General features: G+C 33.3%; 2 protein-coding genes across 2 annotated transcripts in view; one reads left to right on the forward strand and one right to left on the reverse strand.

Annotated features, from left to right (window-relative positions):
- The window catches only part of LOC114327214 (transmembrane protein 11-A, mitochondrial), a 37,761-nt gene extending 24,350 nt beyond the window's left edge, over positions 1-13,411 (reverse strand). The window contains exons 1-2 of the mRNA XM_028275749.2: positions 13,106-13,411; positions 5,988-6,208 (exon numbers count right to left, since the gene is read on the reverse strand). Of these exons, the coding sequence (XP_028131550.1) occupies positions 5,988-6,208; positions 13,106-13,122 (238 nt within the window). The 5' untranslated portion in view covers positions 13,123-13,411. The remainder of the gene's footprint in view (positions 1-5,987; positions 6,209-13,105) is intronic.
- Positions 13,412-13,993: 582 nt separating this feature from the next.
- The window catches only part of LOC114332680 (protein outspread), an 889,498-nt gene continuing 889,086 nt past the window's right edge, over positions 13,994-14,405 (forward strand). The window contains exon 1 of the mRNA XM_050657294.1: positions 13,994-14,351. Within this exon, the coding sequence (XP_050513251.1) occupies positions 14,244-14,351 (108 nt within the window). The 5' untranslated portion in view covers positions 13,994-14,243. The remainder of the gene's footprint in view (positions 14,352-14,405) is intronic.

Consider the following 14,405-nt stretch of genomic DNA (forward strand, 5'->3'; position numbering starts at 1 on the left):
GCAGTTTGTACTATATCAGCAATTCCAAAATTATTAGATTATTTAGTTACTAAGCAGCTTACTTGTGAATTCGGCAGTATTCTGGTGAATGAACAACACGGTTTTGTACAGGGTAAATCTACAGTAACTAATTTACTTCTTTATCAGAATGACATTGTTATTGCTTTGGAGAACAAATTACAAGTAGATTCCATCTATACTGATTTTTCTAAAGCATTCGATAAGGTCAATCATAATATCTTACTTGCAAAACTTACAGCATACGGTGTTTCTGGAAGTCTCTTTGATTGGATGCAAAGTTACCTGACTAATCGAAGTTTAAGTGTAAAAATAGGATGTTTTCTTTCTAATGCTTTTACAGCTACATCTGGAGTACCGCAAGGTTCCCACTGTGGCCCCCTTCTATTTAATCTGTTCTTGAATGATGTTCACTCTATTTTTAAGGAAGTTAACTTTTTAATGTTTGCTGATGATGTTAAAATATATAAGACTGTCAATAATGAGGATAACATTTTTCAGCTTCAGTCACAAGTAAATGATTTTTATGAGTGGTGTGGTAGAAATGATATGGAACTTAATATTAATAAATGCTTTTTAATAACTTTTGCTAGATCCCATTCGCCTATTCACCATCAATATTTTATTAATAATACTCCTGTCACACGTGTGAACGAAATTCGGGATTTGGGTATAATATTTGATTGTAAATTAACATTTTACTCTCACATTGACCATACTGTTTCGAAAGCATTTAAGATGTTGGGTTTTGTATTGCGTTCATCAAAAGATTTGTCAATTCACACAATAAAAATCTTATATTGCAGTATCGTGAGATCAATTATTGAATATGGTTCTATTATCTGGTCACCTAGTTATGCATATCAAATCCTAAATATTGAAAAGGTTCAAAACAAATTTTTACGTTTCGCAGCTTTTAAGATGGGTTTAACAGTTAGAAATTATACTTATGATAATATATTAAAGAGATTAAATTTACAAACTCTTGAACGCAGAAGAGTCATGTTGGATATTTGTTGTCTTCGCAAAATTATCTCTGGTGTTATTAACTCCGAAGAATTGATAAGTCTTGTATACTTTAATATACCTGCTAGATTGACACGAAATCCACAAATATTCAGGGAACAACGACATGCTACAAATTATGGTCAATATGCACCAATTAGTAGATTGGCCCTGTATGGAAACAAGTTTAGTCATGTAATAGATCTGTTTGGTTCTTCAGTTTCCTCTATTAAACAAGAACTCGGGCGTCTTGAATTTTGAATTTAAAAAATTAAATAGATTTAACTGTTATAGTTAATTCAGTTGTTTTCATCATTTACAAATAATTTATATTCTTTTTTATTTATTATGTTTGTGTTTTATAGTTGTAGTTTTACATGTATCTAAATTTTATATTTTCATTATTATGACAAAAGCTCTGCTTTATTGTATTTTGTATGTATTGGGTTTATCCCGTTAATAAATAAATAAATAAATTTGTTTGAAGACAAGCATGCTGCTGTGATCTCGTCAATTTCGATAGTTTCGACAGACATTACATCGTTAGAGAACAAGTTTCTGGTGAAATCTCCCAAGTTTCCTCGGATGTTTTGAAAGTTTCGACAGACATTACATCGTTAGAGAACAAAGTTTCTGGCGAAATCTCACCTCAAGATAGTGTATATGTAGATGGAGAAATAAATGGTAAAAAGTATACATTGTTGGTGGAAAGCTGGCGAAATCTCACCTCAAGATAGTGTATATGTAGATGGAGAAATAAATGGTAAAAAGTATACATTGTTGGTGGATACCGGAGAGACCAGGACCATTATACGACCGTCAGTTATAAACAGTCGTAAGAAGCTCTTACCAACGAGGTTGCGACTGCGGACTGCCACAGGTGAAAATGCCAACACCCACGGAGAAATCCAGATACAATTAGGGATTGGAGCAGAAAAGTTCGTCCATACTGCCATAGTTGCAGACATCGAAGAAGATGTTATATTAGGAATGGACGTAATGAATTTGGATGGATTTCAATTGGATTTTAAGAACAGGGTAATCAAAGTTGGCAATGAGGAGGTATTTCTTCATCCACATGATGACAGCACTGTGCTAGCAGCCATTAAATAAGATACAGTTGTGCCCGCGAGAAGTGAAACGATCATCGTAGCGCGGCTACAGGGAATTGTAGAAGAAGGAACACCTGTTATGATGGAGCCATGGAACCACGACGAGGAAATTGGCCGAGGAATCATAATTGGAAAGGAATTGGTTACTGCTGCTAAAGAAATTCCCGTGAGATTCATTAATGTCAATGACTACCCGGTAACCATCAAGAAAGAGACAAAAGTAGGAACTTGTGTAACCGTGACGTCCATAATCCGTCAGACGACAACATCAGATAATTCCAACGGCAAGTTCGACCAAATGGTTGCAGTTGCAAACCAATCTCTAAATCAAGTGGAGAAAAGGAAATTAAGGAAATTTCTTCAGCAATATCGTGACATATTCGTACCGAAAGGAGGAAAGACAGGAAGAACGACAGTTGTCAAACATAAAATTGACACTGGTACCACTAGGCCAATTCGTCAAACAGCTCGACGATTACCACAGGCGAAGAGAGAGGAAGCTGAAAGGATTGTTCAAGAAATGAAGAAAGACGGGGTGATAGAACCTTCTACGAGCCCATGGGTCTCTCCGGTGGTCCTGGTCAAGAAGAAAGATGGAACTACGAGGTTCTGTATGAACTACCGTTTGTTGAATAATGTTACCAAGAAAGGTAGTTATCCTCTGCCTCGGATCGACGACACGTTGGACACATTGGCTGGAACTAAATTGTTTTCTACGTTGGACTTGAAGTCTGGATATTGGCAGGTAGAAATGGATCCAGCGGACAAGGAGAAGACGGCCTTCACTACAGGATCTGGATTATGGGAATTCAACGTTATGCCGTTTGGACTCTGTAATGCTCCTGCGACATTTGAGAAGTTTATGGAAAATGTGTTGAGAGGGTTATCTCGGAAAACGTGCCTGGTGTATTTAGACGACATAATCGTTTTGGTGGAGACGTTTGAAGAACACCTGAAGAATTAATCGACTTAAAGCTGTCCAGTTAATGTTAAATCCCAAGAAATGCCAGCTATTTCAAAGTAAAGTCAATTATTTAGGTCATATAGTCAGCAAAGAAGGAGTGGCCGTGGATAAAGGAAAAATCGATTTATTAATTGGAGAACCTCCGGAAGGTTATATCTTTTAACATCGCCGTTTAGCCTGGTCAATATTAACATCGCCGTTTAGCGTGATCAATATTACTTCAATATAATGTAGATTGAATTATAGTTTCAACCATTGTTTGGATCTGGGGCTATTTAGCAAGTATTTGAATTCACTGATGATGGACTGATAGGTCCGAAAACGTTCTGAATTGGACCTATTTTATTCAATCCATTGGGATTTTTTAAATTTTTAATAAATATACCAATTACATAGAAGTGGTTTTTACTTCATGTTAGAGTTTTTTAACTAATTGTACTTGAATTTTTCGAGACGATGATGGGTACCCAATAAGGGAATTTTAAAAAGATTACGAACATAGCATATCCCAGTAACACTTTACCAGGAAAAAATGATTTTACGCAGCAAATTACTGCGGAGCGCCCGACTGAAGGTTAATATATTTTGTTCAGTTTTACCCAATACGAATACTTTAGAATAGAAAAAAAAAGAATGTGTGTACTTTGTACGCACGTAAGAAGTTATACTTCTATTATATGATTTCAACGAAATCAATATACTTTAAACAGTTTCTCTACTACTTTCCAAAAATTTTTATTAAAACAATACCAAAAATTATAAAAATAAAAGAATAAAACACACACAAACACATTTATTGAAAAATGCCACAAATGATTTCTGAACAATAATTGTTGCCAAAAATTTTAATTAAATACGTATTTTCTGAAAAAAATTATATAATAATATACTTACAATCATAAAATCTATAAAAAAAAAATAAAAAAAATGATATAACTTGCATTGGGCTTGAACCTACTTCCCGTGTATCCCGTCGTACGAGAGTCGAAGCGATTTCAAACTGCACCACCTTCGCGTATACGTCATGTGGGAATATACACAAACTGAACAACTTTTTGACATTTTGTTTATATGAATTTTTATTAGTTTGATTTTTGTCGAATTAAAATACAATATATAGAGTAAGAAAACGATACATTAGATGAAAATTTGTAGAAAGTTTGTTCGTAATCAGATTATGTAAATTAAAGCATTGCCTACTAGGGGTATAGCATAGCAAGTACTAGGTAAGTACATTATTTTTTTTACATTTTCCAAATAGGTATGAAAATAATTTTTTATTGGAATACAACTGAAACATTTAGAATTACGTACCTGTGGCTTTTCAAAACTATTTAAAAAGTCACTATAATTATAAAGGACATCGCACACATCTTATGGAAAATATAATGTCACTCAAATTCAATAAAATTTATACGATTAGATTCGTTTTAATATAACGATCAATTCTTATCATTGCGCCAACTCTTAATTATGATTAATTACGGCGCAAATTGCAATTAAAGTTTATCGAAATCACATTTTTGGAGTCCATAAAATGTTAGTTTACAATCATTATTGCTCTGAGTGCTATTCATAACAGCTTAAATCCCGCTGGGCCTAAGCGGATTAGTGAAACTAATCCGCTGATTTATGGAGTACCGAAAATCTGGGTATTTTAAAACATTTTTTCTCTCTCTAACTTATGTACCTACCCATTTGATTTCAGATTTATTTATATCAATTTCTGCTCTTATTTTTGAAAATAGAGAGTTGGCGCAATGATAAGATTTGATCGTTAATTTAAAACGAATCTATTGGTATAAATTTTATTGAATTTGAGTGATATTATATTTTCCATAAGATGTGTGCGATGTCCTTTGATTTTATTTCTGTCCTCACAACAATAAAAACTAATATATTATACAACATTTTTGTTTACCGATAACCTCCATATTGAACAATTATTGACAGATCATTTCAACACCCAATCAGAGCCCGTATAAAGACTAATACCAAACTGTCGGTGTGCGCATGCGCGGAGATCAATATAAATTCACCCTCAATCTCAATCGCGCCTAAAGAAGTATAACTTCAAAAAAGATAGAGCTATTTTACATAATGTTGGCAGAAATATTTGATTGATTAAACAGTCACGACGACCTCAGTGCACTTCCATGTGTCAAACAGTGACAAGTAGTTTACTTCACTGGTCATCGTGTTCGACCGCAAGGGGTTAAGATTATAAAATGTAGAAACATAGTAAAAATACGTCACTTGAAAAAGAAAGACTGCGGAAACGACTGTAGTAAAAATGAATTGCAATAAATTTTTTGGAAGAGTAGAAAACAAAAGTTTTGACTGTTTTATTCTTAGAAAAAATTGATCTATTTATTGCTCACCAAGCACATAAAATTAATATCTAGAAAACCTCCTATCTCTACTAGATTCATCATCATCAGTAGCTCGACAACCCTTTTTGGGTCCTGGCTTGTTCTAGGATTTTCCGCCATTCTGTTCTGTTCCTTGCTTTGTTCTTCCAGTGGGTAATCTCAAATGTTTTCAGATCTTGTTCCACTTGTTCCATGTATCTAAGTTTGGGTCTTCTCTTTGACCTTCTCCCTACTGGTGTTTGCTTCATTATGTGTTTTGGTGTTTCGGTCTCCAACATTCGTTCAACATGGCCCATCCAGCGCAGACGTCCGATCTTTATGGATGTTATGACGTCGGGTTCGTTGTATGCTGCGTATAGTTCAAAATTATATCTTCTGCGCCATACGTCATTTTCTTTCACCCCCTTCTCTACTAGATTACAGCTATAAATTTTATAGTTTCCTAGTATTGAGATGTTAAAAAAAATATTTAATGTTTTCGTCAATAGAATCTTTAGATAAAATAAAAGTACCTACCTGAAATAATGGAAGTCAACCCAGATATAACTGCCGTTTTGTGCAAGTAATTTCCGAAACTAATCCACCTAGCAGTTTCATCGCCAAGTTGTGTGGGTTCTATAACAATAATGGAACAACGACTCTCTAGGGCCTTTTCTAATTCCATAGAAAAACAAGCTTGGGAAAATTCATTGTCGTAAACTTCCCTAATAACTGCAACATTTGTGGAATGGAGAGATCTGCAAAAATTATGTTAACTTACAATTAAATTGTAATTAGAAAGGTTAATTAAAAAAAGGAATACAATAAAAATAATAGAGTATTATAAAGGGTGATTCAATAAGAATGCCCAATCTCTGAGTTGTGAGTTGTAGCTCTAGACTTCAAAATATTAAGATTTAAGCGCTAACACAGACGGAGCGGCGTACGTCGACTGAACCCCCGCTGAGATGTCGAAAGCGACGCATCCCTTACTATACTTTGATGCAGTGACACACACTAGGCGCTCTTAAAATTTTCGTTGGAGCGGCGTTCCCGCGACCCATCCTAGAAATAGAAACCATATGTCGCCCAAGCGGTTTTACGACTTCGACGGCATATCATATATGCGTGGTTCGTGGTACAACACAGACGTTTGAGCTGTTTTCTAGCGAATTTTGTTGTGAGTGTTGCCAAATCTGGTTTAATGATGGAAATTACAGACTCGAACTATATTTTGACTTGAATTTTTTACTTCCATATCAAATTATTTTTATATGGGACTCATTGTATTTTAATTTTTTAATCTTAAAGCTTAAAGGGCAACTTAATTAGGTACATTTCTATCTAAAAAAAAAAGTAATCTACTAAATAAATTATTTTTCAAACTCTTTGAAACTAATTTCACAAACAGTCAAACAGAACTTTCAAATTTGTAACCATTGACCAGTTTGACTTGATTTGAGTTATTTGTCAGAAGGATTGACTTTAATAAAAATAAAATTATTGACTCCATAAAAATAAAGATAATACACAGTTATCTTACTTTATTTATTATTTTATTTATTATGCTCTACAGGCCTTGTATTTACAATTTTACATAATACAGTTTATACTAATAACTTTTATATAATTTTATTTAATGTCTATGTAAAAATTGCTGAACTATCTATGGTTCTCCACTATATCCTATCCTTCTCTTTCCAGTGTGTAATTTCCATCGATACTATAATATATTCCTGAAACTTCCTTGCAGCCTTTTTCTTGGTCTACCTCGTCTCCTAGTCCCAACTGGTCTTCTTAGCAGCACCATCTTTGGCATTCTTTCCTTATCCATCCCCTCGACATGACCTGCCCACCTGATTCTTTATGACTTGGTGTATCTTGTTATACTTGGTTCCTTGTAAAGCATCCTTAATTCTTGATTGGTGCTTCTATGCCAGCCGTCTTCTGTATCTGCATTCTTTCCCCTGAAAATAGCTCGCAGTACGTTCTGTTCTCAACTCTCTATCATTTCTTCTTCTGTTTTATTTAGCACCCATGTCTCACATCCGTAGATGACTGTTGCTCTTATTATGGTTTTGTATATTCTGGTTTTCGTCTTTCGCGATACGTACTTTGACTTTAATTTAAATATTTTTTTTGTTAATATTAATTTGTAAAACATCACTATTTCCCAATTCTTCTTCTTAAGGTGCCTACCTCGGATGTTGGCGATCAAAATGGCTATCCTAACTTTGCTTGCTCATTTCCCAATTAATGGGGTATAATAGAGGGGCATCAATTTAACACCTGTATTTGCTCAGTGGCGTACCATAGAATGGACAGCCTCTTAGAGTTATAAATAGTTCTTCTTAGGTGATATGCTTTCCCTCATAACGGTGTTATTTAATGAACATGGCTCTTTAATACGCACTAATAACTCCTGAAAAGATTTTTTAGACATTCTTGTAACATTAAAAAACTTCTCTGAGCCTTTATTATATTAATTTCGTTATATAATGTGTAAAAAACTTATTCCTTATACTTTCGTTCCTTTATGACGGGATGTATCCAATATCTTCTTTAATCTAAGCTAAAGTAAACTTGCATTTATTTAAAAAGACAAATCGTCATAACTTTCAGACATCGTATCGTACAGCAGCCAACACGCGACTAACTTTGGCAATAACGAAATACAAATACTTTACATCGTAGCATAGCTGCCGCTGTTACACCGCGCCATGTGTTTTAAGCTGCCTCGACGTCGACTCGACGCGCGCCGCTTGGAGTGTCCTTGCTCTAACACAAATCACTTAAATAAAATGTGGCTTTTTACTGAGTTACAGGGTGTTTTATTTAATAATTTAAAAACTATTTGCTAAAGACGAACGAAAGTTTTACTTTCAATATTAGCAATTATTAAAAATAAAACTTTATTAGAACTAATCTTCTGTTTACACCATTCGTGGCTTCTAAAATTGTAAACCAACGAATTGCCGGAGCTAAGAAGGCCGAGGGGATCTATCTTTTTCGAAATCTCGAGATCTCGAAACTATTTATTTATTGTTGTTCTGAAGCTTATTTATTTATTTTATTGTCATAATAATAGTCTCCCGTTTTATACCGCTAACGCAGCTTTAGGATTATAGCAGGGTAGTCTGCTAGGTCTAGGGACTACGTTATACAAGGAAGGTAACAGGGTCAGTGCTAAGCTTCAACCGCCTATTATTACCCCTGGTTTTACCCAAGGTACTCATTTTCAGGCTGAGTCGACCTGAGGCCTATAGACGTTTTTAAAAATGTCTAGATGTTCTTGCCGGTGCTGGGATTTGGACCCCGGCCTACCTGCATGGCAGTCATGCCTTAATTAATCACCCTGTATAGTATTTCATTGTTGAAATGTTCAAAATGAACACTAAAACATACATAAATTATAAGATCATACCTATGTTAGGTTAAATGATAGATAAGAGAAATTAGATTGTTCGGAATTGTTTACAATTTAAACTTTAGGGAAACAAAGGCATAGGGAGCATAAATGCTAGTGATGTGTCCCATTCATTAAAAATCAGACAAACTTAAATATTTTTAAATTAAGTTATATTTTTGTTGAGATTATCTGTCCAGATTATAAACATATTTATGATTTTCTTTCAAGTGCATAATAACTACAAACAGTCTATCATGATTTAGGTAATATAGGGGTATGTATTTTAAAGTTTTCATTTTCTTACTCTGTCTCTTCTGACTATCTGCTGATTTTTTTTAATTGTAGCCATCTCCACTACCTAGGCTTTTTTTGTTTTTTTTTCTCTATTACTTAGTCTTCAAGTTTCTGAACTAAGTATATAATAGACTGTTCTTGATCAGAACCCCATAGATGTTAAAATTTCGTTTTTAATGTTTTTGTCAAATTTCTCATCAAAATATTATTAAGACATTGTATTGCTCTTTTGACAAGTTAATTTCCCCGTCAACAGTTCCAGTTTGATCAAATAATACACCCAGTTACTTTTATCTCGGCAAAGCTTTTATTTTTTGGGTATTTTTCATGATAAAATTTCAATTCAAGGGTTCAGAATCAAAATGGCCAATTATTCAGAAGCGTTTTTTTACCTTTATGTACAGTATGTGCAGTAATAATTATAAATTTTGAAATAATAAATTTTGAAAAGGGTAGGCAAAATACAGCTACAGCGGAACCCCGATAAGTCGGCCTCTGATAACCCAGAAGTCCGGCTAACCGGGACCGATTTTCATCAGACAAAACAAACATTTTTTCACTTTGAACAAGTTTTTTACCAAGGAATAAACAATACTGTATACAACTGTATGTAATTTAGATGTACTGTGCATGTGTATTTCATGTTTTTGCAATTATAATGGAGTTTATTTGTACCATGTTTTATTAATTTTTACCATATAGGTACGATCAGCCACAGTCCCAATTAATCCGAATTATTGAGGTTCCACTGTACTCGTTTCAGTCCTTTTGTGACCTTAAATCCCTCAGACATCCTCTATCCAATTTTTTTGCAGTTGTTCCATTAAGCAGACTTTGGACTGCTTTGATAAGAACATTTTTAATGTTGGTTTGCTGTGGGGTTGACTATAGTTTGCTGAGAGGCACACTGTCGGATGCTTTTTTAAGTCTACTTACACCAGGATATACATTATGTCTAAACATAATTAACATGGTTCCTATGCAGATTTATATTTAACAATTATTACAGACTAAATAATTTAACCTTTAGTAGTTTACACTACCATATCAAATGGAGAATTGAATGTAAAAATTTGGAAAATAAATTCTTTTGAGATGTGGTAGAACATGAATACAATAATTATGAATACTAAAGTATGAATATTGACTAAATAATTCAGTCTGTAATAATTGTTAAATATAAATCTCCATAGGAACCATGTTAATTGTGTTTCTTTACACTACCATATCAAATGGAGAATTGAATGTAAACATTTGGAAAATAAATTCTTTTGAGATGTGGAAGAGCATGAATACAATAATTATGAATATTGAAATCAAGTATATTCAAATGGGAAATAAGCCACAATTTTACCTAAAAATGATTTTATTAACGTTTCGACGCCCAAGTCGGGTGTCGTTGTCAAAATACAAAATAATACTAAATAAACAAAAATGTTGTTGCTTAGTAAAAAATTCTTCTAATAATTTATTTAATCTGACTCATTTATATCAAAAAAAATATTTATCTAAAATTTATATTTAAAAAAAAGAACACCAAATAGAAAAGGACTAGAGATTATGAAGCAGAGGAGCAAGCTGGCTTTAGAAGTGGGCGGTCCACAGTAGACCATTTGTACTCTATTATGCAAGTTATTGAGAAAAAACAGCAAACAGCAAACAGCAGTCAATAAAGAAGTTCACCTGGTGTACATAGACTTAAAAAAGCATCCGACAGTGTGCCTCTCAGCAAACTACAGTCAACCCCACAGCACACCAACATTAAACATGGTCTTATCAAAGCAGTCCAAAGTCTGTTTAATGGAACAACTGCAAAAATTAAAATTGGATAGAGGATGTCTGAGGGATTTAAGGTCACAAAAGGACTGAAACAAGTACAGTGGAACCTCGATAATTCTGATTAATCGGGACCGCGGCTGATCGTACCTATATGGTAAAAATTAATAAAACACGGTATACTTACAAATAAACTCCATTATAATTGCAAAAGCATGAAATACACATGCACAGTACATCTAAATTGCATACAATTGTATACAGTATTGTTTATTTCTTGGTAAAAAAAACTTGTTCAAAGTGAAAAAATGTTTGTTTTGTCTGATGAAAATCGGTCCCATTTAGCCGGACTTCTGGGTTATCGGAGGCCGACTTATCAGGGTTCCATTGTAGCTGTATTTTGCCTACCCTTTTCGAAATTTATCTAGAACATGCACTCAAGTGGTAGAAAAGAAAATGTAATGGCATGGGAATCAATCTCAATTACGAGACAATACTGTACACTTTATGTTTAGCCGATGACCAAATTCTGATTGCCCAGGATGCAGAAGCTAAGAGAAAAATATAACAAATGGGGTCTGAAAATCGACATTAAGAAAACTGAAGCCATGTGTATTGGAGGGACAAAGCAGTACATTACATTAGATGATGGAGTAGAAATTAAACACTGTGATGAATACAAGTACCTGGGCATGAAGATAGCTCAAGATGGAACACTCGATATTGCCATAAAAGACAGAGACATACAGGGTACAAAAGCCATATCCATGATAAACTGTATTCTGTGGGACCAAACAATATCTGAAGCAAACAAACAGCTCATATACAATACCATACTTAAAAGTGTAATCACATAATATACCAGTGAAGTTTGGCAAATGAAACAAAGAACAGAGAAAATGTTACTACCAGAAGAGATCAGATACCCAATGAGAGAATATGAGAAATGATGTGAGCCACATATACAATAATTGATGACATAAAAACAAAACAGCTAATATGGTACGGCCATGTACAATACTAGATGACAGGATTCCTAAACAGATTTTGATGTGGACATTACAAGGGAGAAAGAAAAAGGGGAAGGCCGACAAGAAGCTGGAGGGAGAAAATTGAAAGAGAACTAGAGGAAAGAGAAATCTCCAGGTCTATGGTTAAAATGAGAAGAATGGCTGTTAGGAGTCGGAAGGCGTTGGAGAACGCTGTAAACCAATAGTAGTAATAGGTACCTCTAATACAGACATACTAAGGGCTGTGAAAGCATGACACATTTACAAGAAACAACAACTTGTTCTTAACACATTTACGGACACTACTGTATATGCACACACAGTGCTGCGCCAGCACGTGGTAGCACCTGTGTGAAAAATATTTAATGGCGCCCAAAAATACCCTTTTCTTTTTAAAATAACTAAAAATTCTCTAAAATAACTCTAGTGGCGCCCCTTAATTTCTGGCGCGTGTGCGCCGCACACATTGCACACGTAGACGGCGCGGCCCTGTGCACACACTTACTCCATAAGAACATGTGTCTACATGTGAAGCGTGTCCGCATGTCCATAAATGTGTTAAGAAAAATAATTTTGTATTAGTGGGTCTAGATACTATTTAAAATTTAAAATATTTGATGATTTAGCCATTCTAAAGACATGATGACTTGTAAATATTAAAATAAATAAATGATCACTTTTAACTAAATAAATATTGTAAATTTACCTTGCAAGGTAAAAGGCAGACATTTTTACTGTACATTTATATACTGTCTAGAAAAACAATATTGTTTACCAACACTATAACCACAGATCAAAAATACAAACAAAGATAAGAACATATATAATTAAAAGAAATTACAGTGGACTAGATAGGCTAAAGAATGCCACTTGAAGAGAGCAAATTGTAAAATTGTAGGTTCAAATCACAATTATTATACTAATAAACTATAACCTTGTTTGTGGCATATTTAACATAAAAAAATTAAAATTAAATAGAAAAGTTGAAGGTTTATACATTAGGGACCAATAGCAAACATAATTTCTTTGTATGGAACAAAAACTCAAAAATACCACCATGACAAAGAATTTCATTATACATAATATGCAGCGTTTTCATTTAAGTTTTCAATGTTAATTTTAGCTCATATTAAAATCTTTTGTTCTATTCTTTATATAGTACATACCTCTCTCCTGTATCCATTCTCAAAGTCCAAAATATACAGATTAACCAGAATTATCACATTAGAGATGTTATTTTGAATGAACAGAAATAACACATATCACTTAGAATTCGTATAACACGGACTATGTAGTAGGTGAAGTCGTTTCTAACTAATTAATTAGTTATATAATACTTTTGAAAATACACATTTGAATTCAAGATATATTTTGCTTGTCTTGTCTTCAAACTTCAAAATGACACCAAAATGTGACATCAAAATGAAGTTCAAGGTCAAGAAATAGTTTTTTCTTTCATAGTCTTGGTAGTTGTTGGTTGTATACCAGCTATGTTTCTATTTGTATTTTTTTACATTATAATTTTGTCAATTAAAGTTGCATTATTAATATGTAGAATATCAGAAATGATTTCGATAATATATATTACTATTATAAAAAATAATCGTATTTAAAATATTTTTATTGGTAACTTGGTGGTAGCAGTGGAAGAGTACCGTAGCTATTATAAAAATATTTATAAGTTACCGTAGCTATTATAATTATTTACAAATTTAAATTCAATAAGTTCATCAATATGAGAATATTAATACCCATTTAATACCCAAAGGAACCCCGAAAATTGTATGTCTTCTGATTCCATTAAATTTTAAAAATCATTTAATTAAACCTGAATTTTTATATTTTCTAGTATTATTAATTAGAATATAAATTATAAAACCATTATTTTAAGCATTTTATATTTATTTATAAAAAAACAATAGTTCGCTGGAAACCAGAAAACTTTTCAAGTATGCAATCGAAATTGCCTAAGTTGTTGACACTACAATTGTCAGCTGTCAGTTGTCAGCAAAGGAGAAAGGTTTGTGACGTTTTCTCACTACCTTATCATTTTTTTAATGTGTAAATTTCATTTTCAATTCGTCTGTCAGGTCAGTTTAGAGTGAAGAGTAGAATGTGAACGTATACATAGTTCGTGTTTAAATAATTTTTGTTTAGTGCGTTATCAATTAAGGTTAAAAAATAAACGGGATTAAAGTGGAGACAGTGGAAATGGCAGAAAAGGATCCAAATAATTTAGTTTATTTTCGTTTTGTGCTGTGCAGAAAATATTTTTGAGGAGTTATTAATAATAAACAAACCAAAATGTCACAGTGCAAGAAGTTCGCCCCTAATATATTCCATAAGACAAAGTGCTCTAATTGTTTCAAACAGAAGGAAGAACATTCCGCAGAGGCATTGGAATGCAACCGGGTGAGTTTAGATTTTGATAATTATTATTGTACTATCATGGGAACACCGACTGTT

The sequence above is a fragment of the Diabrotica virgifera genome, chromosome 1, assembly GCF_917563875.1.
Source record: "Diabrotica virgifera virgifera chromosome 1, PGI_DIABVI_V3a".
Lineage (NCBI taxonomy): Eukaryota > Metazoa > Arthropoda > Insecta > Coleoptera > Chrysomelidae > Diabrotica > Diabrotica virgifera.